Below are 26,909 nucleotides of genomic sequence, written 5' to 3'. Positions count from 1 at the left end.
AAGGATGCACTTGCTCATAAAAGAATGAACTTCAGACCCGTCCCTGTTTACATGCTACAACAACAGATTAAAATGTGGACATTATAACGCTACAAGTGCTCATTAAATTATTTATCCTATGGTTGGATAAAACCTTCGATAACGGCACCAGGCTTCTAAGTTCAAACAACATGTCCCACAGCAGCCGTAGTGTAATTGTATTGTTTGTTTTTATTTTTAAGAGTCTGTGCAGCAGATATTACACACCATGTGATGAAATGCAGCAATTACAACTTTCAGCCAAAAAAAAGAAAGTTTCATAAAAAAATTAATAACTTGGATTTTATTGAGATGATTTACAGCCTTTTGCTTTTAGACACTAGTCGGTAATTATCAAATGCAGAAGGAGTCCCCATATTTTATCGGTTATGCCTTAGGAGCTTTAAATGCAGTCCTGACTTGCCTTCGCTTTGCATCCCTGCTTTCTTTCTGGCTAAAGTTACGTGCTGAGAAGTCTCTGGAGAGAAACAGAAGCACAGCTCACCTAAAACTGTCTGCCTGTTCGGAGCGAACAGGCTGAAAACACATTTTCTGGTATGTGAGTCGAGTCTGCCAAGTTAAGTTTTACACCTAAAAAAAAAAAAAAAAAAAGCTTGCCTTTAGCCCCAACAATAAAAAAGAAACAAGCTGGCTCGTTTCTTGTCTGTTCCTTTCCTCTTATATTCCACAGGGACACCTAAGGGAATTAGGAAAAGACGAGGGGGTAACCAGCCTTGTTCTTGTAAAAGGCTGGGACAACCTGCTATGCTAGCCTTCTCTTTTGCTGTATGCAGCTGTGCCCTCCAGCAGTGATTGGGGGATTTGTTAAGCCCTCTCCTCATGGTTAAGTTGATAGGTCACAGCACATTCCCGGCATTTTCTGTATGTTTGTTTTTCACCAGGAAGGCTCACAATGCAGCTACAAAGGGCCATGTTTGTCTTTGATCAGCGTATCACACCTGAGTGGGTCTAGACATTGACTGAACAGCGAGAAAAGAAAAATCAGAGTTTGTTTTTTGACTTTTCAGACAGCTCTCATTAGCTTTTATTCCAACATCAAAGTTGGGGTTTTTTTGTAATCCATCCCAAACTATTATCAGCACAATCTAATTGGGCATCAATCTCTGCAACAAACAGCCCCAGAATCCAAATTTGACATTTTCTCAACAGCACATGCGGTCCTTATCATCCTTCCTCTTTTCTGTTACTGACGTCTGATTGCCGTCTGGCCGGGTTCAGCAGACGCCACATGGTGCCGTCATGCTATGTAGGTTGAGCTCTGCAGGCTCCCGACCAGACAGACTCAAAAGAAGCTGGTACGTGCCGACAGCGCTGACCAGACGCATCTCTGGAGTGAATTAGCATCACACATTTTACTTGAACGTGGAATTTTAAACACTGGCTGACTTAAAACAATCACAAAAGAAAAAGGTGCTTCCACACAAAACAGTTCCACTCCTTATTATCCTGTGAATAAAATATCACCTGAAATACTCTACTTATTAGGCATTAATGAGTTCAGTGGATGAGATGTAGTGGTGTTGACGCTGTGTCAGAAGATTTTAACAGAAGCAGCCGATGTTACACAATGCATCTATGCATGAAAGGGTGCATGGGTAAGTACAGCTCTGATGTCTGGAAACGTGTTGTGAATATATTCAGCTGCAAATGCAGAAGTCAAATATTAAGCACGATGAATTCTGATCAAATAAAACAGCAAGAGTGATGAAAGGCTGTGTGGATGAACTGATGATTTCACCTTGGGCTCTGAATAACTTTATACAGTGGGAAGGCTTTCGGCACAGCTCACTAACCTCACGCCTGCACACCCTTCAATACTCTGCAAGCAATTCACTTTGCACTTTGAAAACACTGCAGTAAAAGTGTTGTGGACACTGTGTTCTTGTGGAGGGAAAATTCATTATCTTTTGGAGGTTTCATTTACAGCATTAAGGGAGATAAAAGCCACCCGATGAGAACACGCTGCGATTATCCCACATTCTGTCCTGAGCTGGTTTCTACCCCTAATGTGAAGCCCGTGCCTTTGGCAGGAATCAAGCACACCCACAAACAGACAGGTGAACTGGCAGGAAAGAATTTACACCAGAAAGCTGATTGAGGCATAACGAAAGCCTTTTGGGGCAGAAGAATCCAGTGGACAGAGCGTGAAAATTGCAATGTGTCCTTGAAGTAAGGCATGCGGCTTGTTTGGTCAGCAGATCTCCCTGGCACCAGTGCCTGCCGCACTGCCATGCTTTCTATTGCACATGCCATTTCTTCAGCAGCAAGGACACATACACTGAGTCACCGATAGCACCAAAGACACAATATCTGCCACACATTAAACAAAGGAAGCCATTCTGAACTTAAGGTGCAAAAAAAGAACACACCTTTATATCTATTTCGTATTTTAACAGTGAGCAGCGCTTCTAAGCCGACTACAGAGCTCAGTGGAAGCTATAGGCAGGATGGTGTCATAGCTGGAAGCTGGCACCATTGCACACAGCTATGTAGGTAGTGGAATTAGACAGAAAAAAAACCCAATGATCTTAGTGCACAGAGACGCAATATACAAGAGAACACAAAAGCAGGACACTCAAGCTAACATAAAAACACAGGGAAACATACATTATACTGTATGCAGCGCATGCAGTAGCAGCCAGGTGAGCTGCCAGCATTTACCAATGTAAGTATAGCACAGCCTCTACTTTATAATAATTAATGAGCCTTGACCAGTGCAAAGGTCCAATGATTTGGCTCTTTAATTAACTTTTTTTGGCTTCGTAATCTGATATATACCCACAAGAAATGCTAGAAAGTCCTTGTGGAACCAAGGCTCATCAGTCATCTTAGTAATGCCTCCAGTCAGCTATCCGAGCTTTCTAAATGAATGGATGAATGGAGAAAGGACGATTCTTTTCATTGCCACTGTCACAGGGAAAGAAAAAACTATACAATTAAATATGATTACAAATACACTTAAAATAGTATTTTTTGATTAAAATAGGTGCTAGTCCATCCCATAACTTATGCATGCAAAACGTTAAACAATCCCCAGTGCACTGCAGACATAATGAAGGTCACTGCTTCATAATACCAGAGTGCTGAATATGACAAGTACACTTACATAATTCTTTGTAACAATAGCAAGCAGACATGCATGCCACACTACAGTTAAACCTTCATGAGCCTTAACTGTGCCCATGTGCCATTGCAACAACTAAATGGGCTCATTTGCTTCTCATTTCGGCTGCTGATGGGCACTTAATCTCTGATTAAGCGTAGCGTTTCTATAAAACTGCAAAAAAAAAAACACTTATCAATTTAGTTTTATTTTAATTAAAACAAGTCTACAGTCATTTGAGCTTAATCACAACATGCATTGGACGCTGCTGTATGTTGAGAGCGCCATACAGAAGATGGGTTTCACAGCGTGACCAAAATCAGCACTTTCTGCCATGAGTTTCAACCACAAGCAATAAAACACTGTTGAGACAGCACCAGTAAGTGTGTGTCATTTTATGGTTAAATCCATTACCAGAATCAAATGTCTCACTGAGATATTTGCTGAATGCATTCAGAGACAGAGAGAGAAGCACTTGTGTGTTATCTGAGAACAAACTTTAAAATCCATCTAAGACAAAATCTGTCACAATCCTTCCACGGAGATGCAAAACAGCAGGGAATTTAAAAGAATAAATGGTAAAACGTCACAATATTAACATGTATTAAAATTGTACCGACTGTTATTAATAAACATCAGTTGCACTTATAGAAACTGAAAGCACTGTAACTCTAACACAGAGTGACACCAAGATTACAGAGCTGTTGAAAATGTAACAATGTACACTCATCCACAGCTGAAAAAACAAGTGGAGGAAAAGGTCATATTTTAGATATTACATTCACACACTACATCTATTAAATATTCAGAACTCCCATAAAAGACAAGAGTCAGGATGTTGAGACGTATTTAAAAAAAAAAAAAAAAGGACCTAGAGTAGAGAGGAACAAAGCAGACTGGTATGACAATAGCTGCTTCTGTGCATCATTGCTGGTTTAAATGAAAAACACAGCTATGCGGTTTTGCATCCCATAAATGGAAAGGACCAACTCGACAAAGCATTCAGAGACACAAACCGAGAGCAAACATGCACACAGACTGGCATAAGCAGGGGGGTCTGTACATAAGAGCAGCGGGAGAATCCAAAGCTCTGCTGTGCTCTGAGGCACACCCGTGAAATATTTATTCCACGCTCCACCACGGCAGGGGCACAGCTAAAGCAAAGCTGCCTCTCCATCCGCGAGCTGGACTTTGGAGCAGCTACCGCAACCTGCTAGATTGCTCCGAAGCTCAACATTTTTCTCCTTTGGATCCTATTACAGAGCAAACTGGGAACCGTGTACAAAGCCCTCTAATCGCCCCAAATCCTACATGTTCTCGAAGCTCTTAGCATATAGCGTGATCCCATATTTATCTGATGTTTGGTTCTGCTCAACAATAGGCTGAACTCCATGTTTCTTTCTTCATGAGTCGGGCGGCAGGACCACAAGTGACCACAGTAAGCCGTGACTCAGTAGAATTAAGTGGGCTCACCCCTCAGTGAGTGGTCTTTCGTTAACAAAACCTCAGAGCCAGCTCACAGGGGTTTCCTGTACACTCATACTTTCCAAAGAGGTTCTGTTTTACAAAAGCGCTGGCCACCAAAGCTACTCACTCTCCACACCAAGTATCCAGGCTTTTGACCACAATCGATTCAGACGCCTTATGGTATGCTACTGTAGAGCTGCCCAATTATGGCAACAACAAAAAAATACTCGTCGCAATTATTTTGCTCCATATTGGGATCACGGTTACTGCGATTTTGCTCCTTACTGGACTTCTCGTCCTGTCTCAAGCTAAATTAAACCTACCACAGCCAGTAGGGGAGATAGTTTGAGGGGGTGTTTAGAGAAAGATGAAACCGCTGCAAAAAAAAAAAAAAAAAAAAAAAATGCAGAAAATAATTTTTATCGTTTCATAAATGCCAGAAGCCATAACTGTAATCCATCCGTCCATTTCCTTAACCACTTATCCAAGTGAGAGTTGCAGACGAAGGCTGGAGCCCGTCCCAGCTGACCAACTCTCAGCTAGTTTCCTTCGAACGTGTATCTCAGTGTAGTTACAATGTGTGCTTTTGACGGCTACAATCCTCTGGGAAATTGGAAAAATCTCTCACAACAGCAACTTTCTGTGGCTCGTTTTGTTCTCCATCGCAGACACATTTGTTTCGTCTCTGTCCTCTCTGGCCGTTTCCACTCTGTCAAGTGCTGTAATGCGGTCTTGCCATTACTGTTTAGGGAGAATTTACTGCTGCTTGTTTTTGACGCAGTGCATCCCCGCTCTGCAGCACAAGTGGCAGAATTGTCAGGTAAAAATGAGACTGTAGAGAGGCAAAATTGAAATTGATTAATTGGGCAGCCTTTCATTAAGGTATATTTTGAGGGAGGGAATGGTGACAAAGTAAAGGTTTTTATCCATTAGCAGCGATTAGATGCAAACGACTCGTCATTACACCAGCAAGCCTTTGCGTGTGCCAGAGGTTGACAGGCAAGTGTGAGCTTAATTGTCACCATCTCATTACTTCTTTACTACTTGACAGGGTAGTGCCTGATCACCTCTTTACCTGCGAGACTAAAGTTTCCTCTTATCTAAATGACTGGATAAATCATTAATCATTAATGATCTTCAGGGCTAATTGGGTCAGGACAGCGACTGAAACTACAATATAGGTAAAAAGTAGAACAAATTAAAAGAAAACCATGGCTTGCGTAACTGTGATAAACAGACTTTTTTTTAAATTGTGTTTGCAGAAAGCATTAGCCACACTTGTGCTGCTGGATCTTCCAAATACCTCAAAACTTCTACAAAGGTTTCAATGAGTCTAAACACTTATAAAAGAAGCAAGACGACATTTAAACTACCAGCAAAACTTGCCATGCACGTCTGTAAATGTTTACTGAAAGGGAGCAGGCAAGGAAAGCACAATGACCAACCAAGAGTTTGGCAGTTTCCCAGCAAACACCAGCAAGCACTGGACTAAAAAAGACTTCGTAATCAGAGGGTTTAGAGAGCAAAGAGAGGAGGAGGGCAGAAAAGCAGGGAATGATGGAGTGAGCCTATGAATTACTCAGCAGACACGTCTTTCTCCCTCTTTCCTCCCTGCAGGAGATAATGGGGATCATTCGTCTTCTTGCCCTCCTTTCAGCCCCATCTCTTGGCCACTGATCTGCATCCAGGTCAGCGGAGAAACAACACAGGTCTGTTTTAATGATGTGTAGAATTTGGTGGGAGGAGAAGCAGCACTTTTGAAAAAGCTACGTGTCTCACGAAGCCAGCCTACATAAAGACTGAAGGCCAAAAACAAAACACAGTTTCTCAATCAGCTTCGTACTGCAAGTTGGATGAAAGTTGGAAAGTCTGATGACACCACGCTTATCTCTGTAGAGCCGTTTTCACACACGCAACGAAGCCTGAACTTATCAGAGAACACGTTAGCTGAACTCTCGCTGCAACAAATTCTGTGATAGGCAAAAGAGCCCACATGAGAAAGGAGGGGGTAAGCGTTCTGTTATATAGACAGCAAGCGTGAGGGCGCCGTGTATGGTGCCTCCCCTGCACTCTAACTGGGAAGCTCCCTCAAAAACACGTCAAGATCAGACTATTTCCTGCTGTTGCCACACTTGGGATAGAACAACTGTGGAAAATATCCAGATGTGACTCCCGTGTATCTGTCTGAGGTCTACATGTGAGAAAGAGCAGAAATAGCAGCAACCAGCATGGATCTGGCTACCAGTAGCTATATTGCTGGAGATGCTTTTAGCTTTGAATGTCACTGGTTTAGTCATAAATTTTATGGAGGAATGCTAAGAATCGCACTTTTGCTGACTTTAAACCACTTTCACATTTTATTCAGAGTTTAAGTAAGTCAGTGTGCTCACTTATCCTGCTCCAGCGGAGAAGCCTCAAGTCTGCACTGCAGAGCATTTTCCAATTATTAAAATATATGGGCCTTTTGAATAAGGAAACATCGCTGAAGTACGCTGCATATTCGCAATATTAAAGGGACAGAGAAAGAGTTACTTAGGCGACATTTTCCATGAAAAACAAAATCGGCTGAGGACACCAGCAGAGTGAAATCAAGCATTTCTGAACACAGTCACTGTGATCCAAATACAAGATTTGAAAATACAAGAAACAATGCATCTCTGGAGAAAACAGTTTTTATTATAAGCCCAATCAGAGTGCACAGATTGTTTATTTCACACATCAGCAGGCCTAAGCTGCTGACACTGGAATATCATCTCATGCTATCCCAACAGCTAGCTGCAGACAAACTGCTTAAGAAAACATACATGACGCATCTATTCAGCTTCATGAATTATACAATGCTAGTGCTCCCTCTCCCTCACAAAGACACACACAACTGTTGGCACTCTCGTGCATGGTAAAAAAAAAAAACCAAAACAAAACATCAAGATGCATCTCTCCAACAGACATAGACGTGCCTCATGTGAAGTCGCAGAGAGAAAAGCTCAATGAACAGGATAGAAAACCTGTACGACTCTCAAGTTCTCATCTACTTCTCATAAAATGAGTCATTTACTGAGCCCTGGGCCAGGATGGAAGAGGGGAGGTGACTGAGGAGCAACATCACAAGGTGAAAAGTTCACAGCAGCACACAGGGATATGCAGAGAGAAGGGGAAAATAAATGACATTCCCTTTTCTTTGATGTGAGAGAAAATAGAGAAAATACAGAGGTGAGGAGAGAAAGTGAGACCGAGCGGGTGGGGGCAGCGGGAGAGACAACAGCGTGTATCAGTGGAAGAGAAGCTAGAGGAGATAGAGCTATCAGAGCTTCAACATGGCAGGATGTGACATTTGGCGAGCAGGAAGAGGAAACTGGACAGATATAGATTAGTTTGGTGGCTGCTCCTGAAAACATGTCTATCCCATTAGAGGGTTTGGGTCGCAGTTAATGTGCTTATCAAAGCATGCACCTCGGGTGTACTCCTGAACCCGGCGTGATGCTGTTGCACGACACACAGGAAGAGAAGACTTTGTCCAGATTTTGACATTTGACTTTCTGATCAGTGGGTTTTCTTTTACTTCACGCTATTTTTTTTTTTCAAGTTTGTAGAGTTAACATCTTCTCTAGAGTTGATGGGAAAAGAGGTCCCACCCTGGGGTCAAATTCCAAATCTAATCAGACTTGAAGTAGGTCATTAATTAGTCAGACTTTGCTGCAGCTCGGCTAATTTCGCCACGTGAGAAATAAAGAAGTGGAGTTCAACAATGAGTCTCATTGAATTAACAGGACACAATGGAAACTGTTGGTGAGAACAAGAGTCTTTTTCATCAAAAGCACTGCACATGAATATAAGCCCATCTTTATTTACTCTGTGCTGAGCTACGTGCCAATACTTCTGTGTAATGATCACCAAATATGAGGAAGTTTAGGAGCTGTTTACAAATATCAAGCTGCAACATTTAAAATTTCTTTAACTCGCTTCACTAGTAGTGAAATTACATTTTTATGGACATAACCACCAATAAAAACACATTACTACCATCTTATTGGAGACTATTATAACTGTTACAGTCTGTGCTGCAGAAACCTTAACTTTTATAAGTATGTGCAAGCAACCAACAAAGAACGAAAACCATCATGATTGGTCTAAAAGATTAAAAAACAAAAAAGATTCCTAAAAAAAAATCACCTAAAAGTAAAACATAAAACCAAAATAATTGAGCAAATAATGAGATTTTAGCTTGTTCTAACTTTTCCTTTGCTTGGGTTTATAATTAAGAACTAATATAGCGTCAAACAGAAGACACGCCTACAAAGTGCGACTTAAGCACAGTAATAAAACAAACAAGCAAATGAACAAGGAGCAATATCCACAAAACAAAATCACCCACATGCTTACTTTTCCCCTTCATTACACTTATTGGCACATATTTGAATAAATTGGCCAGCTTGTTAGGGTCAGGGTGTTAAGTGAGGCCTCTGACTCTGTAACTTACTTTTTCTACACCTTTTCAAATCTTTCCTCAGACCCTTTGGTGTTATGCTCTCACATATCAGTATCATGGGTGTGTCGGTGCATCTGTTAGGACAGAGCCACCCGATCAAATACTTGGAGTCGTAACTGTGTGGTATTTAAAAACTTCGGCACTGCCTTCATTATTAGGGAAACAAAACGCTGTTTAATGTGACCCGTCCCTGAGCAGTAGTCACCAGCCAAACTAAGGCAGAAGTTCAGTTTGATGCAAGATTCCTTGGATTGTATTTTCTGGTGATGCTGGCATATTTTCAAACACGAGTACAAAACCCAGATAAAAAGGGCGGTGGTTCTGATTGCTGTCACACGCGTGGATAATGCGTAAAGCGCGCTCCGGGCCACTCGCTGTGCTAGTTTGTGTACATGTTGTTGGCAACTTACCCTCCGACAGCTCCAGTTCCAGCTCCGCCAGCTTCTCCCGGACCTCAGCAGGCAGGGTCATAGCGAGAGCCGGCGTGGGCTCTAACATCATCGTCAGCAGCCCGGTGGAGCTCCTCTCAGCCATGGTGGTCCAGCACGAAGGGCGAACGGATCCACTGGTGCCCGGTGAGGAGAGGACAATGCGACCAAGCCCAGAAGATTATCAATGAAACAACAACAGCCCCTCCTCACCTCACTTGGTTCAGGCTCAGAACAAATAGGGTGTTGGTGCCTCCTCTCCCGTGTGGCTGCTACGTCGCACAGATGTGTGAGAAATGTCTCCAAACGTCATGACACGGCTAGCTGCGGGGCTAGCAGACACACCTGGATTCGTGTTTCCATGTAGAGTGTTGGGACAGGGCCTTGCCAGCGTCTCCCAGCCTCTAGTCTGTCCCTCCTCGGCACTGTCGGCGGCTGCCTGTCCTCAACTGTGGAGGGAACTCATTCAACTCCTCGCTCGCTTCCCACGGCGCAGTCGCCATTGCATCATAGCAACAGCAGCCCCAACCGTGCGCGTTCACGAGGCCCCCACTCGTGCGCTTGCACGGTGCAAGTTTGTGCTCGCCTGCCTCCTGCTGTCACCCAGCGGTTTCGTGGCACACATTATGTCCTTTACTGGATTTCTTTTGTACAGTGTTTCATTTCCGTACGTTGTCTTTCCTTTTCATGCATAAAAAACAGCTAATTTTGATGAAGCTTTGTGAAGAGGTGGAACACGTGCTGAAGGGACCTGAAGTTTTGATTTAAGTGTCTGCGCTTAAAGATTAAAGTTCAATTGCTGAAAGAAATGTAAATGTTACACTTAGAAATGCACTGAGCTAAAAGTGGAAGCTGGAGTGGAATTCTTGAAATAAATCACTGGCGGTTCAAGTGGGCTTTCAGCTATAGAAGCATTATATTATAAGGCATATAAAGCATTATAAGGTAACATATAGATAGATGTGGAGATTTAATAAAACAAAACACACAGTATATTATTCGTCTGTGTATAACCAACTGACATTTTAGGCTCTAAAGGAAGCAGGAAGAAGTATAACCTTATATGATTTTATCTCTCCTTCCTTTTTTATGACAGCAACATTCCTCTCATTTTTAAATGGCCAGCCAATGGCTCCTATACGCATACAGGTGCATTCATGCCTGCACATTCATATGCATACAACAAAGATATACAGTTATACATATATACATATATTCACCTGTCCTATACATACCTGTACCACAGCCACAGACACCATTACACTCACAGACACACCTGCCTTAACTAAATAATCTGTGTTCCAGTGTTTTATATTTATACTACAACATTTATGTATGTAGTCTTTCTCTTTGTGTGCCTGTGTGCATATATGTGCATTTACCTTTAAATACCTCTGTACATTCACATATAGACATTCAAAGTATATTTAATTAATTTTTTAAAAAAATAGTTTGTTAAACTAGAAAATATTTCATCATTGCTTCATAGTGTTTTTCATACTATTCCAGTAAACAAAGTTCATATGGCAGCACTCAAGGCTGGAAGCCTGGAGAGGTCAGCATCACCAAACCTAGTCCTGCTTCCAGAGCTTCACTTCCTACTGCTGTACTTCGCCTTTAAAGAACCACGCCATATTTCACTACATTTATGTATACTTTCATTTTTTACATGTAGCATAACTGATATTGGAAGACAGAATCTGCAGGGTGCAGCTGCACATGGTTTGTGATTTTCTTGCAGTAGTGCCTGTCAACGCTACTGAGACCAGTGGATCCAACTTTGATGCTCCCAGCAGGTTTCTAAAGTGGACAGTACCACAGTGTCTGTGAGAAAGAGGTCAACATATGTCACAAAGAGAAATAATTACGTGTTAATTTCACATTGATGGCAATTGTGCGCAGAATTTTTAAAAAGCGTTATGAGGGATCTTTAAGGTTGGATTTGTAGACTATTTTATTTGCAAAACTCTTTGTTCAAAGTGGAGGCATGGGCATTTACATTTACATAACATGTGATGTCATTGCTTTTCTTGGGAAATAAAATACTACATGGCCTCGGTGAGTTGCACTTCTAAAACGTCAAGTGATGCTCAAATCTAACCATTGTACCAATCATTATTTAAATTTTTCTTTTAACCTTGTTGTAATACAACATGTCATAATATGATAGAAAATGTTAAAAATAAAAGTAAAAAACACATATAGACTATGCAAACATATTTTTTCAGATGCAATATTAAATACAACACAACTAACTTTTATTAAAGGCAAAAAATAGCTTATGGATGTTAAATGTAACATTTCAATTCATACAAAAATCTTTGTATGAAATGTTCAATTTTGTATCAACTATGTTAGCATCCTTCCAATTGCACTGCAGCACACTAACATAGATACATATTTTAAAACAAACAAAAAACTGTAATGTACTTACATGGTGACAAAAACAAACTACAGTAGTGGGTTAAATTCCAAAATTATAACATGAATTAGAGGGAATGTCTATTTACATATACATAAATATATATAAGTACTTAAAAAAAGCATGATAGTGTTTCCTTCATTAAGCAAAGTTTTCAAGGTTTCTGCATACATTTTAAAAATAATAATTTAAAGTACAAATTAGTTCAGATTGTTTTCAACAAGACAAAAAAAATGCTACAAATGTGCAGCGTGGAGTATAAATAAATATTGCAAGTCATCTTTAAGATTTAAGCCTACTTTTTTTTTGCTTTCCCCCAATGCACTGTAACTTTCATCACAGTCCGGATAACTGGGTGTCCTGTTTGGTAAACCTTTACGTTTTAAAATGTCGCTGCCTGTGGAGTTAAGGTTGGGAACTGTTGTAGTTGATTTATCTGCTAAAATTATAAATCTGTTGAAACACAACATATATTATTGAACATGCACCAACACGCTGTGTGAAAATTAAAGTTAATAATAACAATAAATACACATTTAAAGTTTTCAGTTTTTACCTCCAACTATAACATGTCGTGACTACATATGACCATTAGGTGTCACTATATACGCAATAAAAACGTTCTTCTTGACCAAGTTCTGAGCTGCATCAATACTTGTGTGTCCGACACTGTCAGCCGTAGTATACAACTGGAAGGGCAACAAACTTGATTGAGGGCCATTTGACTCATTGGTACATAAAAAAAATGAAATAGAACAAAGTGAAAAACAGAAATAAAAAGACAGAGAAGCCTTCATGCTGTCATTTATGTGCAATTGATCGTGTACTCAAAGCAAACTATGTCTGCTATGTTTGTGACGTTAATTCCCGATGAGCTCTGCAGTTAATGAGTCAACAGCGTGGTAGTGACTCTAACGCACTATATACCTCAGCCCGACTGCACTCTACGACTTTAGCCGATCTGCCGCTGCATGGCTTAGCTGCTTTGGTCCCTAAAAATTTCATTTCCAATCGTACCACTTACAGATGACTGTTGAATATCTAGGAGCCAAGAACTTTCACTGGCAGTGGTATCATATTGCAGCACTGCACTTGGTGAGCTCTTTAGAATGGCCCATTTTTTCACAAATGTTTGTAAAGGCAGACTTCACGGCTAGGTGCATGATTATGGGGACCCGGGGCATTGGGATGGAGACACCTGCGTTCAAAGATTAAGAAGTCCACAAGTATAGTTTAGCTGCGCAAGCTGATGAATGTCCTATTTTTTTTATCACAAGGAAGCAGGACCTGAACAGGTGCCTCCGCTCCAAAGTCGGTGGCCTCCTCAGTGCTGCAAAAGCACTAAGTTACTGCTAAGCAAATAATTAACTTGAGTTTGAGCTGCCTTAACTAATTAATAGTGTGGCTGTTTAACTTTTTCATCCCCACACTAACTGAATTTAACATATAGTTACATAAGGGTATCAGCACAATTCAGCTGAGGAGGCACAGTGACTCTAAGGCCTATCTGTAACACCAGTACTGGTGCCAGATACTTCACGGTGTTTAGCAAATGAATAGTAAATAAATTCTTTATTGTAAGTACAGATCTCTCCTCAGGGTGTGTTTTACATCAAGGTGGTAGCTGGCTTGAGGATTACTTCTGCTGTTTTCAAAGACGACGTTGTTCACCTCCATTTGAATATCATCAATCTTAATTTTCCTGTAAGAGCACAAACAAAGAACAGTTTAGCTTATAAGAAACTTATAAGAAAACTTCTATGATGATGGGGTAAAGTTAAATAGTGTTTATACCTGTTTTGGGCTTTGTTTAAAGCATTTGTCAGAGCCTTCACATACACAGAGCTATGTTCCTCTTCTTCCAGCAGACACTCATCTGTCCAGCAGTGACTCCAGAACACATCTGCATCCATAGGAATAGCTGCTGTGACAGCCCCATCACAGCCATCTGTCTCGAGGTGCCCATCGTCCGGGTTCACCCTGGGGCGCAGGGACAACTTAGATACGTTGTATCTCTGGATGAAGAAAAGTTTGGGCTTGCCCGCCAACAACGGGCATCTGTTAGCATTGAAAAGACGCCTGACTTCGTTGATAGAAAATCCATTGCCAGTCAAATCTGTGCCCAAAAGTTGACTTTCTGTGCCACGGCTAATGATGCAGCACACAAAGCTATCATTTCTGAGTTTCTCCATATTATCGAGAATACTTTCGAGAGCTGAAAACACCTCATCAGAACTCAGATACTGGTGGAGATCCACGCTGAAGTGAAGTGCCTTAAATGTTTGTTCCAATTTTTCTGAAGGAGTGAGCAAAGATGAAACGAGAATTTAAGATTCACCTTGACAATAATTTAAAAAGACAAATGTAGCTTTACATTTTTAAAACACAGATCAGTGGCAACCAAAACTACTGAAAGGGTAAGTGAACATTTATGATCTTAATACAATGATTAAAATGCACATTTTAACAGCAAAAACTTGCAACATGCAAGCAGTACCTTTACCCCTGTTACGCAGTTATATGCAGCTGTAAGGCACTTTTAATTAAATTTGAGCTACTGTGCTACACTGTTTGTTTTTGAATTACACTAAATTTATGTTTCAGCTGTAGTTATAACAGACTTTTTATAATTATACTGCTACAATAAAACACACACGTTAAGCTTATAAAATACAACACACTGCTCTTTCTTTCAGAAGCTCACAGCCTTTGAATTCCCTCTGCCTTCTAAAATAGCTACATTTTGACAACTGTTAATAAACCACAAATAAGTAAAATGAGCTTCCCTTTTCACAAAAGCTGCATACGTAAAAGAAATTCCCAAAGAAATACAAATCTGAGTAGCACAATAGTTTTCTTGTTCTTCTCCCATTAAGAATTTTTCTAGGATGGGGCTGGTCCCTTGTTTGGAAACTACCCAATAATACATCTAACTCCAGATAAACGTATAACTGTAGGTTTATCTAGCGTACACAATGATGCATCAGCTTTAAAACCTACTACAGCATCTGGTCATCATCCTTTTATTTTTCTCCCCCAGCAGGATAATAATTACACGACTATACCTCTAATTAAGTATTTCTACACTGTGATTTTGGTACTTCTGTTTAAGTAGAAAAGTACAAAGTGCTTTGTGTCTCACCTCCATCATTACCCACGCAGTCTATGATCACACAGTGTCCTCTGGGATTAGTGTTAAATTTATAGCAATCTGGCTGACTCTGAAATTCAAATGAGATTGTGGGGAAATGTCATAAATGCAATTGAGTCATTCAGCACTTGAAAATATAATCAAAATACTCAGAGAAGGAGGGGAATCCTCACCTCGGAGCTTGGCTCCAGGCAAGCACCTGATCGTGGGCTCACTCCTACTGCAAACAAAGAGTGTTATGGTTAACAGAAGAAGAAAGTAAACACCAGGGCCAACAGGGGGTTTCCAGCTGTAAAGCCCCTGTGAGACTAGATATCAGTCTCATGGGGATGAAAAGGTATTTTGATTAAAAATATAGTCTTAGGCTACACATCTGTGGTATTTTGCTAGACTTACCAATGCGGCGCTCTTGTGTAACATGCTGTAGAGGAAACGAAAGAGGAGATATTTTTATGGTTTTAGTGGAGAAAACATTATGGGAAATGTGAACTAACATCTGCAAAGTGTCTCACTCACAGAAATTCTACGGGGTTGCTGCAGAGACAAATTTCGCTGCTGTTCAGGTGCCCCAGCTGTAAAAGACAGGCATATATACATACATAATGTCTCAACAGTGTTTGCTGTTCTATTGTTGTCGCTGTTTAAAGATAAATGGTCCTATTACATTTGAAACAAGCCAACACATTAAATAAACAGCATTAAATTAGTACTGAAAATTGAATCTACCCTACTGTTGTGGTTGCAGGGGTTAAATAAAACTGAAATGCATTTGGATGTCATTTTTTCATGATCATAATCTTTTAACTTTTGCATCAAAGTTGTTGAACATTATAACAGAGCACAGTCACATAAAAAGTCCATCCATCCATTCATGTTCTTAGCTGTTTATCCAGTTTTGAGTCTAGGGTGCCAGTCCCAGGTGAACAAGGGCCAAAGGAAGGCTACATTCAGAACAGGTCGTCACAAACTAAAAAAAGGTGTTTACCCTTAATACTGAGTTTTTAGTATGGAAAATGTAATAAACTCCCTATTCTTTGCTTACTACACTCACCAGCCACATCATTAGGTACATCTTGCTAATACTGGATACGATGCCTTTTTGCTTTCAGAACTGCCTCCATTCTTCTCATTGGCATAGATTCAACAAGGTGAAGGAAAAACATTCCTCAGAGATTTTGGTCCATGACAACGTGATAGCATCACACTTTGCTGCTAAACATCAATGTGGAAAATCTCCCGTTCAACCACATCCCAGAGGTGCTCTATCAGACTGAGATCTGGTGACTGTGGGGCCCATTTGATTGCAGTGAACTCATCGTCGTGTTCAAGAAACCAGTATGAGACGATGCGAGCTTTGTCATGTGGCGCGTTATCCTGTTGGAAGCAGCCATCAGAAGATGGGCACACTGTGGTCATAAAGGGATGGACATGATCCGCAACAATACTCAGGAAGGCTGTGGTGCCAATAAAATATCTCCCACACCATTACACCACCAACAACAACAGCACGAACCATTAATGCAAAGCACAATTGATCCAAATCCATGCTTTTTTATTATTTAAGCCAAATTTTGACCCTACCATCTGAACCATCAGAAAGTGAACCTGGTGTGGTGTTCTGCTGCTGTTGCCCATCTCCTTCAAGCTTCAACATGTTGCGCATTCAGAGCTCATCTGGGTACCTCGGTTGTAACGAGTAGTTATTTGGGTTACTGTTGCCTTCCTATCAGCTTGAAGCAGTCTGACCCTTGTCCTCTGACCTCTGACATCAACATGGCATTTTCGCCCACTGGATAAGTTCTTGTTTTTGTATCGTTTTCTGTAAACCCTAGAGATGGTGGCGTGGGAAAATCCAAGTAGATCAGCAGTTTCTGAAATACTGAAATAGATATTTGCATTAATTATGAGTGATTGTGAGTATCGATAGTTTCGGGTATGCTATACTGATGAGGAACATAAAACTTAACCCAGTTCTGTGTAACTAGTAGGGAAGTGTTTCCCATTTCTCACTGCATAACTGTTACAAACCTTTCTCGTGGTGATGCTATTTTAAGCCCTTCAGTATATAAAGCGAAAAGGGAAACACAGACTAACCTGAATTCTTGTAAGTGGTCAGTTTTTTGACTAGATCGATCCTGCCAATGTTTGTCAAGCAGTCCTCTACGACGTCAAGTCTTTCTGGTGAGACTGAATCCAGCTTTTCAAGTTCAACAATGATATCCAGAAAACTCTGTAACACAAAAGAAATGGCAAAAATGTCTAAAATTTTGTTTTTTTTAAATTAATTAATTACTTCTTTTTTTTTGGGGGGGGGGGGGGGTCCCATCATTGACTGCACCATGTTAATAATAATTTAAATTACATTAAAATTACAATGTTAATGTTGTTAGTAATAAATTCCCACCCACATAAATTTGAAAATGAGTGAAAACAAAATCATGTCTCATTCATTTAGGGGTTTTTGTTGTTGTTTTTACCTTTGTCTTCTCAAGCTTTTCACGAGATAATTTGCAGCTTAACAGGAATTTAATACTGTCCAAATCTTCAGTGTCCAGCTCCTCACTTAGTTCTGTCATCAATACTCTGCAGGAAGTGGAACAAACACTGTTAACTTAAATTCTTCAAATCTTTACGATTCATCAGCTCATCTTAAAGGATGTCTTACCTAAAACGTGGGACCATTTGTCTGGTCCTCTCCAAGTCATCCCTGTTGACTTTACACACCTTCCTTAGGATATCCAAACGCCCCAAACGCCACATGAGCTCTGCCAGAAACAGGTGAGCGTTTTGATGCTGCGTCACTTTTGATCTGAGCATCTCCTTCATACAAGCCACACTGTGGTCCGTGTCCAAGCTTTCACATAAATAGAAGAGCCTACTGCGTTCATTGCTGCTGAGAGCTTCCGCGATTTCATTTATAGCAAGTAGCTGAAATTGATCCGGAACAGCCATGTGGACTTTGGTAAAACTTTAAGAGGAGATGAGCCCTTAAAAAAGAATTATAGTCGAGGCCTGTGGGTCACAATAATCACAATGTTAAGATCCACAAAAAGTCGTGAAAATATAATAAGCCATTGCTAATGGATAGTTATTAAATTATAGAGAGACCTTACCGAAAAGAGTCCTGCAACAAACACGTAGCAAAGCAGAAGAAGGAAAAGTATAGAAATGACGCACCGCTTAAAAACGCGAGGAAGGGGATTTACCAAATACTCCCCAACGTAATATGAAACCAGCGAGGATCCGCTTAACAAGCAATACCATATATGTAATTCCTGATTCTGTCCTTTTACAAAAACTGCGCAACGCACGAACGGAAAGCGAAAGCAAAGAAAAATAGCAGACCACACCCACAAATGAAGTCATGGCGAAAGCACGAGAGGTGTTCTGGGAATCCATCCTACCTGACAAACCATCCTACCCGTTGTTTCTGCGCATGCGCACAACACGAAATTAATTAGCGAACCGTCCTACTTTTGTGAATATTAGCCAGAAAAATACTCTGACGGGTAAAATTAAGTGCCAAACAATCTTACCTTTGTGAGTGTGACCTACAAGCATACTAACAGCTAAAATTTAGTGGTAAATCGTCCTACCTTTGTTAATCTCAGCTAGAAGCATATTTTCACAGCTAAAATTTACTGGCGAACCATCCTACCTTTGTTAATAAGAGCTAGAAACATACTTTAACGGCTAACATTAAGTGCCAAATCATCCTACCTTTGTTAATAAGAGCTAGAAACATACTTTGACGGGTAAAATGAAGTGCCAAACCGTCCTGGCTTTATAATTATGAGCTACAAGCATAATGTGATGGGCAAAGTTAAGTGGCAGACCGTCATACCTACTTAAATTTGTGCTGGAATTACTCTGTGACAGCAGAAATCTACTTAGGGTAGGACGTTTTGCACCTTGCAAAACCTTTGCACGGTGTGAGATTTTCTACTTCAAAACTATGCCTGATTTAGACTTCCGCGGGAAATCTGCATCATAACTTACAATGTAACCTCGAAATGTCCTTTAACCCTTCGCAGCAACCTTCTAAATAACATGAGGTGCACCTCCCAAGACATGTAACCCTACGTTGGGGTCGATGCAGCCGACAACGAGTGAGTGGCGTGTGGAAGGTTGCAGCTGACAGGGGGTTTCGTCATAAGTTAGACTGTAAACTTTTCGCAGAAGTCAACCTTAACTGAAAACACCCTCACCGCATTTAGTATAGTTATATATATATATATATATATATATATATATATATATATATATATATATATATATATATATATATATATTCTTTTTTTGACGTACTTTTTTTGTTTACATACTTCACTGAAGAGGTATGTGCCACCGTGCCTACACATGTAAAAATTTTCGACATCTGCCACTAAAGAAAATATACTGTCTGCAGATTTTTTAAAAAGCACTGAAAAAATATGGAATAATCAAGACACGAATATGGTTCACAGAGAACCTAGTTCATCAGTTACAAAATTAGATCTAAATGCGGTGAGGGTGTTTTCAGTTAAGGTTGACTTCTGCGAAAAGTTTACAGTCTAACTTATGACGAAACCCCCTGTCAGCTGCAACCTTCCACACGCCACTCACTCGTTGTCGGCTGCATCGACCCCAACGTAGGGTTACATGTCTTGGGAGGTGCACCTCATGTTATTTAGAAGGTTGCTGCGAAGGGTTAAAGGACATTTCGAGGTTACATTGTAAGTTATGTTGCAGATTTCCCGCGGAAGTCTAAATCAGGCATAGCTGTGGTGCTGAGGTCAGTTACAACTCTGTCTAATCAAAACCTTGTTTTTTCTCACAGGCCTAAATTTAACTGTGTTTAACTCTCTGTAAAATGTTTTTGCTTCTATGTTAAGCATTTTGATTTTTACATACAATTAAATGTGCTATATGAATTTGTCATTGCAATAGATTTTTTTTAAATTTTGTTTTATTGTTTCTTTGTTTCTTTGTTTTTACCAGAGAGAAAATAAATTTCTCATACAAGCTGGAAAAAAGATAAATGTATCACTTAACTGGATCATAATTTGCAATAACCTGACTTTTTCCCTTAGCAAATAATATTTTTGCCCGTTTGAACGCCTATGACTGCATTTTCCACAACAAAGTGGCATTAGTTCATTCTTTGGATGTTGTGTGTATCATGCTGTGTCATGCTGGGATAGTTGTGTGCTGAGAGATTTGAGCCTCACGTTAAACACTGAACCACTACGGATGATAATCCTGCTTCTCTGTCTGTAAAATCTCTCGAGGTTCAACCAGAAGCCTGACTGAACTCTGCAAAAAGAAACTCTTTAGAAACAGCTTCCTGTCTAACACCTTTCACCCACTGAGTGTTGCAGCAAGGGGTAGGTAGACCCTCATACTGTGGAACAAAACAGTCATGCTTGCCCTGTTGCACAGAGGCAAATCTGTGTTAGAGGCAAATATGCTGTAATAAGTCCCTTTATTATTCATACATTGTCTGGTAACATTATGTTTAAATTGTAACAATTTCAAGTTAATTTAATGTAATTTAAATTATTCTTCATTAAAAATTAAACAGCAAAGCTCTGAATATTTGTTTAAGTTATGTATTTGCTATGCTGGTTTTACTACATTTATTAAGCTGTATTTATTCTGATTTCACAATAGTCTTACCTTCTCTAGATATATGCTGTATTGTTTTACTGAGCTGCATACCATTCAGCTATTTAAGATATCACATCTCATATATTTTTTCGGTTTAATTTTTTAACTGCTGTAACAACGGGATATTAAAGTCTTATCTTAATCTTTTTATCTTTTCTTTCTTAAACAGATTCAGTGGCTTATGGTGGGTTTCAGACTCTGAAGGGATAATCATACACATAAAAAAATAAAAATAAATAACGGCTATCTGTGGCAATATGAGCGTGTTAAACTATTGATTGTAACTTTTCCAACGGGCTTGAACGCACCACTGCTACTCCCCCTGCAGGTCGCCGGAGATTTCTGCTTACCAAAGCTCACTGAGTTCCGCTCAGCCTGGCCAATCGTGTCTCGCTGTGCCTCAGCACCATCATTGCAGTGTGGAGAGATCATACGGAGGTACTGCTGGCGGAGCGAGGGACCATTTGAAGAAGGGAAGACACACGACCTAGGTGACCGCTCTGACCAAACACGGTTCCTGGTTCCCCAAAAGAGCCACTGTGTAGCATCACTATAACCAGCTTCAGTTTGAGTGAGTATTTAATTTACTATTACAAGAGGAAGGATTTTCCAGGTAGTCGCAGACCGGGGCTGCTGCTGCTGCTGCTGAGTTGGAACATCACAGCACAGTTGTTGTGTTGATGTGGATGTAAAACCGCGGCAAGGAGGCTTCAACGTCTGCGGGGTGTCTTTTAGGAAAAGGACCACACAGCAGATTGCTCTGGGCTGGAGCCAGGCTGGCAGCAGTCAGCAGCCCCGGCCTGGTCACGACTGATGGAAAAACGAGGATGTCCAACAGCTGCTGACTGTAACAGGCGTGCTAACGGCATTTGAGCCGAGCTAAGGTAGCTAACGTTGGCGTACAGGTTCAGGCTTCGTGGCAGTGTCGGAGCAACCGTTTGCTAGCAGTTAACTACCTGGCTAACATAGCTGCGTGACCGTTAGGACTGCACGGTGTCCTCAGTGTTTAAGGTTAAACAGTGATTGTGTTGTGACATTACCCCACCAACTACACGTATCCACCGCAATTTATACAAACATAAATTTATACGTAGTTGAATCGCACAATACGTTGCAGCATATTTTTTTAACAAACGGTTTTATTATGATATTGATATAAAAAACAAACCAAAGGAAAAAAAAAACAAACAAGAGGAAGTCCCAGGTTTAAAACTCTCGACTGCATTTATAACTTTTTTTAGGCGGATTCGTTGCTTCTGAATAAATAACCCATGTGTAGAAACACGCTAGCATGGCCAGTCTGTTTATGTGTGTGTTTTAAGCTTTTATACCATAATAACCTTAAACTTGCTGTAGCTTCAAGGTGATTTCAGGTCCCGTCATAGATGCATTCCTATAGTTATATGCTGGAATGGCTTAAGTATGAACAAATAACTTAAACAATGCTGTGCTAATTCACCTAATGCATGCCTCTGCTGCTCAATCAATTAATCAGTCAATAAGTTAATCAAACTTTATTGATTATAGCATCATTCATGGAGGTTAGGGCTGTTGAAGCTGTTTAATAGATGACTGATAAGCTGATCATGAGGAAAAATTACTGAAACTAAAGTAAGGCTGGATTTAAAAAAAGAAAAAAAAGAAAAGGAAAAACAAACAAACAAAAATAATACTTACTGAGCTTTGTATCACTCCAGATAAGTAGTTTCTAAACTGGGTGCTGAGGTCTATTTGTATGCTTTGACCCAAGTGCCTTGGAATTGAGTGTCAACCGAGCAGTATTAGTGTGACTGCACCGACATTAAATAATAACATTTAAATATGCTTTATTAATACACATCAAATGACCATCATTGAGATGGGGAAGGGGATCCTGATTCATAGTGGGATAACTAATGCAAGCCACTTGAAAACCCACAAAAACCTCCTTTAAAACAGCACAGGTTATGAACCGGAGGTGGTGGAGGTTTTTCAAAGTGATCATAAAGCTAAGCATGTTTGTGTCTTACTTTTTACATTCCTCCTTCCATACTAACATTTTGCTGTGGCTCAAGACAGCAAACAGTAAATTAAAAGGATACTGCATGGAGTGATATTGGTCTAGGCTAATAAGCCACCATTACATTAATGGCATAATGAGCAAAGGTGTGGAGCTCAAGCTCTAGATAATTCCAAGTTATCTGCTGCTCATCCTCAGCCTTCATCCTCCTCTGTCCTCCTCCTCCCTTGCTGTATTTCCACCACCATGTGTTTTGGGACTAGGCTATCATCAGAGCTGCGGCCTATTTTAGACAGAAACTCCAGTTACCCACTTAATCTGTGTCTCATGTCTCCAGGAGTTGGGTTTCATGTGCTGCTCAGTGGAGTAAATGGTAACCTTGTCGGTGACTTTGGATCATATTGTGAAGCTGGTGGATTTGCTCGATGAAGGATTGTATGCTCATAAAACTATTGGCTGATGGTTTAAGGACTCTTATGACCTTTGTATTAATATAGTGTATATAAGATTTGACAGCACATTGGTTCCACCTCTGCACCGTTTGTGAGTAAATGGAGACATCTTTGAGCCAAAACAAGTTTTGCCATAACGGTATTGAGCCCAGTAGTGTGTTGCCTCCTTCCCACCCACCAACAGTGATGCACACGCTTAGGGGATCAAAGCTGTAATTAGCCTGCCATGGATTAGCAATGGGCACTATTTTCCATTGTACTCACCCACAGCGCCAGAGGATCACACAGGCAGGCAGCCCCCTGCCCTTCCTTTCCTTCCAGCAGAGAAGAGCTGCATCACCATGTTTGTTGTTGTCACTATGAGTCCACAAGCAGACAAGAAACCTCACAATTCCTCCCTGTAGATTCTGAATATGTGGGGATTTCAGATTAGAGCCTTTTTGTTTTTGTTGGCTATTATTTAACATTTAAATTGGTTTCTACGCATACTTTAAAGTCTTCAACAGAGTCCGTTTTATCATGTTGTGTGCGGTCTTGAGTCAGCTGGATATGTGGTTGGCATGCAGAGAGAGCCGCGGGGTGGTTGATTCACTGCGCTGCCAGGTATGAGCTCTGTCAGTGTGTTGGCTGTCTCCATGATGTACAGTGAATCTCTCCAACATGAGTTCATGAGAGGCCGAGAAGCATGATGTTTGTGCTGAACTACTCCTACCAGTATTTGTAGGGATCCACTGATGTATAATCACGGCCACGTGTTTCACATCGGTTTTGTGATGCCTAAATGTTACTGATGTTAACTTTACAGTTAATCTTAATGAAGGCTTCTTTGTTTCTTTTGTACAAAAGAGGAAATAAATTACACAGAAACAACAAAATTAACAAAATGTTAACATTGGCATCAGCACAGAATTTAACCATAATGCATATATCGCTATAACAATATTTTTTACCTGCAGATTATTTACTTAGTGTTTAAAATATAAGAGAATATTGTAAATGTGTGTTAAATAGATCTTACAATATGTGATTAAAAACACTGCAAAACATTCCTTGACATATGTTAGAAACTTTCATCTATATGAACCTAATGGTTGCTGTAATGTTCAAAATAGTATTTTTTTTTTTGTTACAAATAAAGCAGAAAGTAATAGCATTTATATAGCCAACATATATCGTTGCACTGTTAAACATTGTCGCATAATTACAGCTTTTTGTCGTATCGTGAAAGCCAAACTGTAGTTTTGAACATCTTAATGTGTATTCAGAAGGTGAGCAAATATCCAAAACCCAAAGATACATTTTATTTATTTGATCTAAATGGATACATTGTGTATGGGTTTACACACTCACCTAACAAGCAAAAGATCGCTGGTTATGTCGTGGGAGTAGATATGAATCACTTGAAAAGGCCATAAATCAGGAAGGGTGTCTGATGTAAAAATCTAAATATGCTGAGCTATCCAGTAGGGGTGGGCGATATAAACGATATACGATATAAACGATATAAATTTGGCCAACGATAGAGATTTTGACTATACCGCTCTATCGCGATAGCGCATGTTGATGATGTCATCAAGCTGTGCCTGTTTTGGTCGAAAGCATCGCAGTGGCTACAACAATTATCATCTGCTAATTATGCAGAGAGTCATAGCAAAGAGATGAAGCACTTTTGAAATATGGGGAAAGCCAAAAACTGCGCTTCCTCCACTTCCGTAACATTGATTCTTTAATGTTGAATTCTCTCGCAGCTGCTCTATGTTGCAGTATATTAATAACTAACCTCGTATTGCAGATGAATGATCTTAGTTGTTCTCCTGACTGAAGTTTTGCCCGTGTATAGCATCTTGCTATGCGATTGCATTTGTCCCTGACCACCAGAATCCCTCACGTTAACACGTTATCGAGTGGAAAAAAGTTGGCGTTCATCACTGTGCTAATGTTATGCTAACATAGCTGTGTTGCTAGCAATCACGTAGCACAACATTATATACCAGGTAGTCCAACTTAAGTAACACTACAAACGCCACTGCTGTTTAGTTTTCTGTCTTCATTATTTTGGAAGTGGTAGCAGAGCTGTATGTTTTAATTAGTTTCAAAAATCTCTCAGTCAGAACATGGTATGTCATGTTTAGGTGGAAACTAGCGAGCTAACTTCCTGTTAACTTCTAACTCCGTTAAATTTAATAACTTCTGTTTTCATGGATGCCTGGATGTTAAACTTAATTGTTACACCTGGTAAAGCAGCAACGCTGATGATTTTATTAAAGATGAAAGAATTTAGACTGTTTTTAACTCTCAGTGTTCGTTTGACTTTGGGACTTGAAGGGGACGGAGTTTTGGACCCAGATTACTCCGCGAAGCTCCTCACTACGGCAGCCGTAATGCTCTGACAATCCATCAAGCAATCCAGCTTACCAAAGTTGTACTAAAACATTTTTTAACAGATTTCTGCACGCCAAAATCGGTTCAAGGTCAGTAAGCACAACCAGAATTAATACATTAGGCACACTCTCGATTTTTGAGAAAATTAAAGGATTTTAAGTGTGCTTTATAGTGTGGAAAATACGTTATACAGAAGAAAAGTATATATCGTTACCGCACATGCTTCAAATTATATCGCGATATGAATTTTAGGCCATATCGCCCAGCCCTACTATCCAGTGTAATATCATAGCCACTAATATCTGCTAATATGATAAATTTCATATTAAGGTGGTTGTTGAGTCATTTTCTGTCAATTCATTCATTGACTTACTGACACATTAATGCTTGTTTATGCTTAAGTCACACAGGTATTGAGACCATTCAGTGACGTATCCCCCATCCCTGAGTCACTAAGAAAAATGTTTTAGGCTCCACACTGTATGCCCCTTTGCAACCAATTTCACCCAGTGACTGCCATAAATTACATGTGATTCAGTCAGAGAACACATTTTTCCCTAGGGGTTCACAGACTGGTCTCTAAGCCTGTGTTATTGAGGCCGTAGTTGTTTTACTTATGAATTGCATCTTAAAAAAGCAGCCATCACTTCTAAATTGTCAGTTGTACAAAAGTGTATGAGGAAAATACCCAAAGCCTCTAAAACACAGATATAGTTGACATATATAGGAACTGTTAAACATACTGTTTGCACAGAACATTTAATAACCAGTGCTTGTGGACACTGCATCAAATATGATACAAAAGGAGAACACATCACTGTACCAGCTCTTTATTAAACACCTGTGTCAAACCTGTCTGATATGATGTGACAGACGTTTACATGTGCTTGAAGCAGAAACATTTAAAGCCGTCCCTGTTTATATTTAGGTGGTGCTTGCTGGCAGTATTTGCTTTTTTGTTTGCCGAGTCTGTGTGAATGTTTTGATTGTGTAAGATTAACTGTACTATCCCCCAAGGGAAGTTGTCTGTTCCCATGTGAGACAATAACAGGCTTTATCTTCGTTCTTTTGTACAGTAAGACTGGTTGATACTAGTGTGTCACAAGCTTTCACCTGCTTTAGTGCATTTCTGTCACTGACTGCTATGTTTGCATACCTCTGTTGATAAAGTTGTGCCGTTAGATCAAGTTAAATTTTAAGCCGCCGCTATACTCAGGCACAGCAAATAGGTAATTACCGGCAGGTATTTATCAACCATGCTCAAACCTCTCTTATACACTGTTAATGGCAAATTGAGAAAACAAACAAGGCTTTTAGTGCATAATGAAAGT

At 40.1% G+C, this 26,909-nt stretch overlaps 3 protein-coding genes across 17 annotated transcripts in view; 1 reads left to right on the top strand and 2 right to left on the bottom strand.

Moving 5' to 3' along the window:
• Positions 1–10,069, bottom strand: part of LOC146500812 (disco-interacting protein 2 homolog A-like) — an 87,784-nt gene extending 77,715 nt beyond the window's left edge. For 8 of the 10 annotated variants that reach the window (XM_085136509.1, XM_085136510.1, XM_085136511.1 and 5 more), the window contains exon 1: positions 9,506–10,068. In XM_085136509.1, the coding sequence (XP_084992635.1) occupies positions 9,506–9,629 (124 nt within the window). In that variant the 5' untranslated portion in view covers positions 9,630–10,068. Of the gene's footprint in view, positions 1–9,505 lie in introns of all 10 variants that reach the window. The other 2 variants (XM_085136507.1, XM_085136508.1) reach the window with 1 other exon arrangement.
• A 1,390-nt stretch (positions 10,070–11,459) lies between these two features.
• On the bottom strand, positions 11,460–18,561 carry LOC146500811 (CASP8 and FADD-like apoptosis regulator). Of its 2 annotated transcripts, none has more exons than XM_085136523.1 (10): positions 18,210–18,561; positions 17,762–18,108; positions 17,574–17,679; positions 17,191–17,326; positions 15,613–15,668; positions 15,493–15,517; positions 15,270–15,313; positions 15,088–15,166; positions 13,740–14,241; positions 11,460–13,647 (listed from the first exon to the last, which is right to left on the bottom strand). In XM_085136523.1, exons 2-10 carry the CDS (start codon positions 18,046–18,048, stop codon positions 13,518–13,520), a joined length of 1,365 nt encoding a protein of 454 aa, XP_084992649.1. In that variant the 5' UTR covers positions 18,049–18,108; positions 18,210–18,561; the 3' UTR covers positions 11,460–13,517. The 2 variants fall into 2 exon arrangements, with proteins under 2 accessions (XP_084992649.1, XP_084992648.1); XM_085136522.1 differs by having other exon boundaries at positions 15,270–15,316; positions 18,210–18,554.
• Positions 18,562–21,064: 2,503 nt separating this feature from the next.
• Positions 21,065–26,909, top strand: part of LOC146500810 (hyccin 2) — a 51,640-nt gene continuing 45,795 nt past the window's right edge. The window contains exon 1 of one of the 5 annotated variants that reach the window (XM_085135686.1): positions 21,065–21,316. The gene's annotated coding sequence lies outside the window, so the exon portion shown is untranslated. The other 4 variants (XM_085135689.1, XM_085135690.1, XM_085135691.1 and 1 more) reach the window with 4 other exon arrangements.

This window comes from Neolamprologus multifasciatus, chromosome 16, assembly GCF_963576455.1.
Source record: "Neolamprologus multifasciatus chromosome 16, fNeoMul1.2, whole genome shotgun sequence".
NCBI classification, from domain to species: Eukaryota; Metazoa; Chordata; class Actinopteri; order Cichliformes; family Cichlidae; genus Neolamprologus; species Neolamprologus multifasciatus.
The sequence above is the reverse complement of the archived record's forward strand: the minus strand, read 5'-3'. Positions and strand labels throughout refer to the sequence as shown.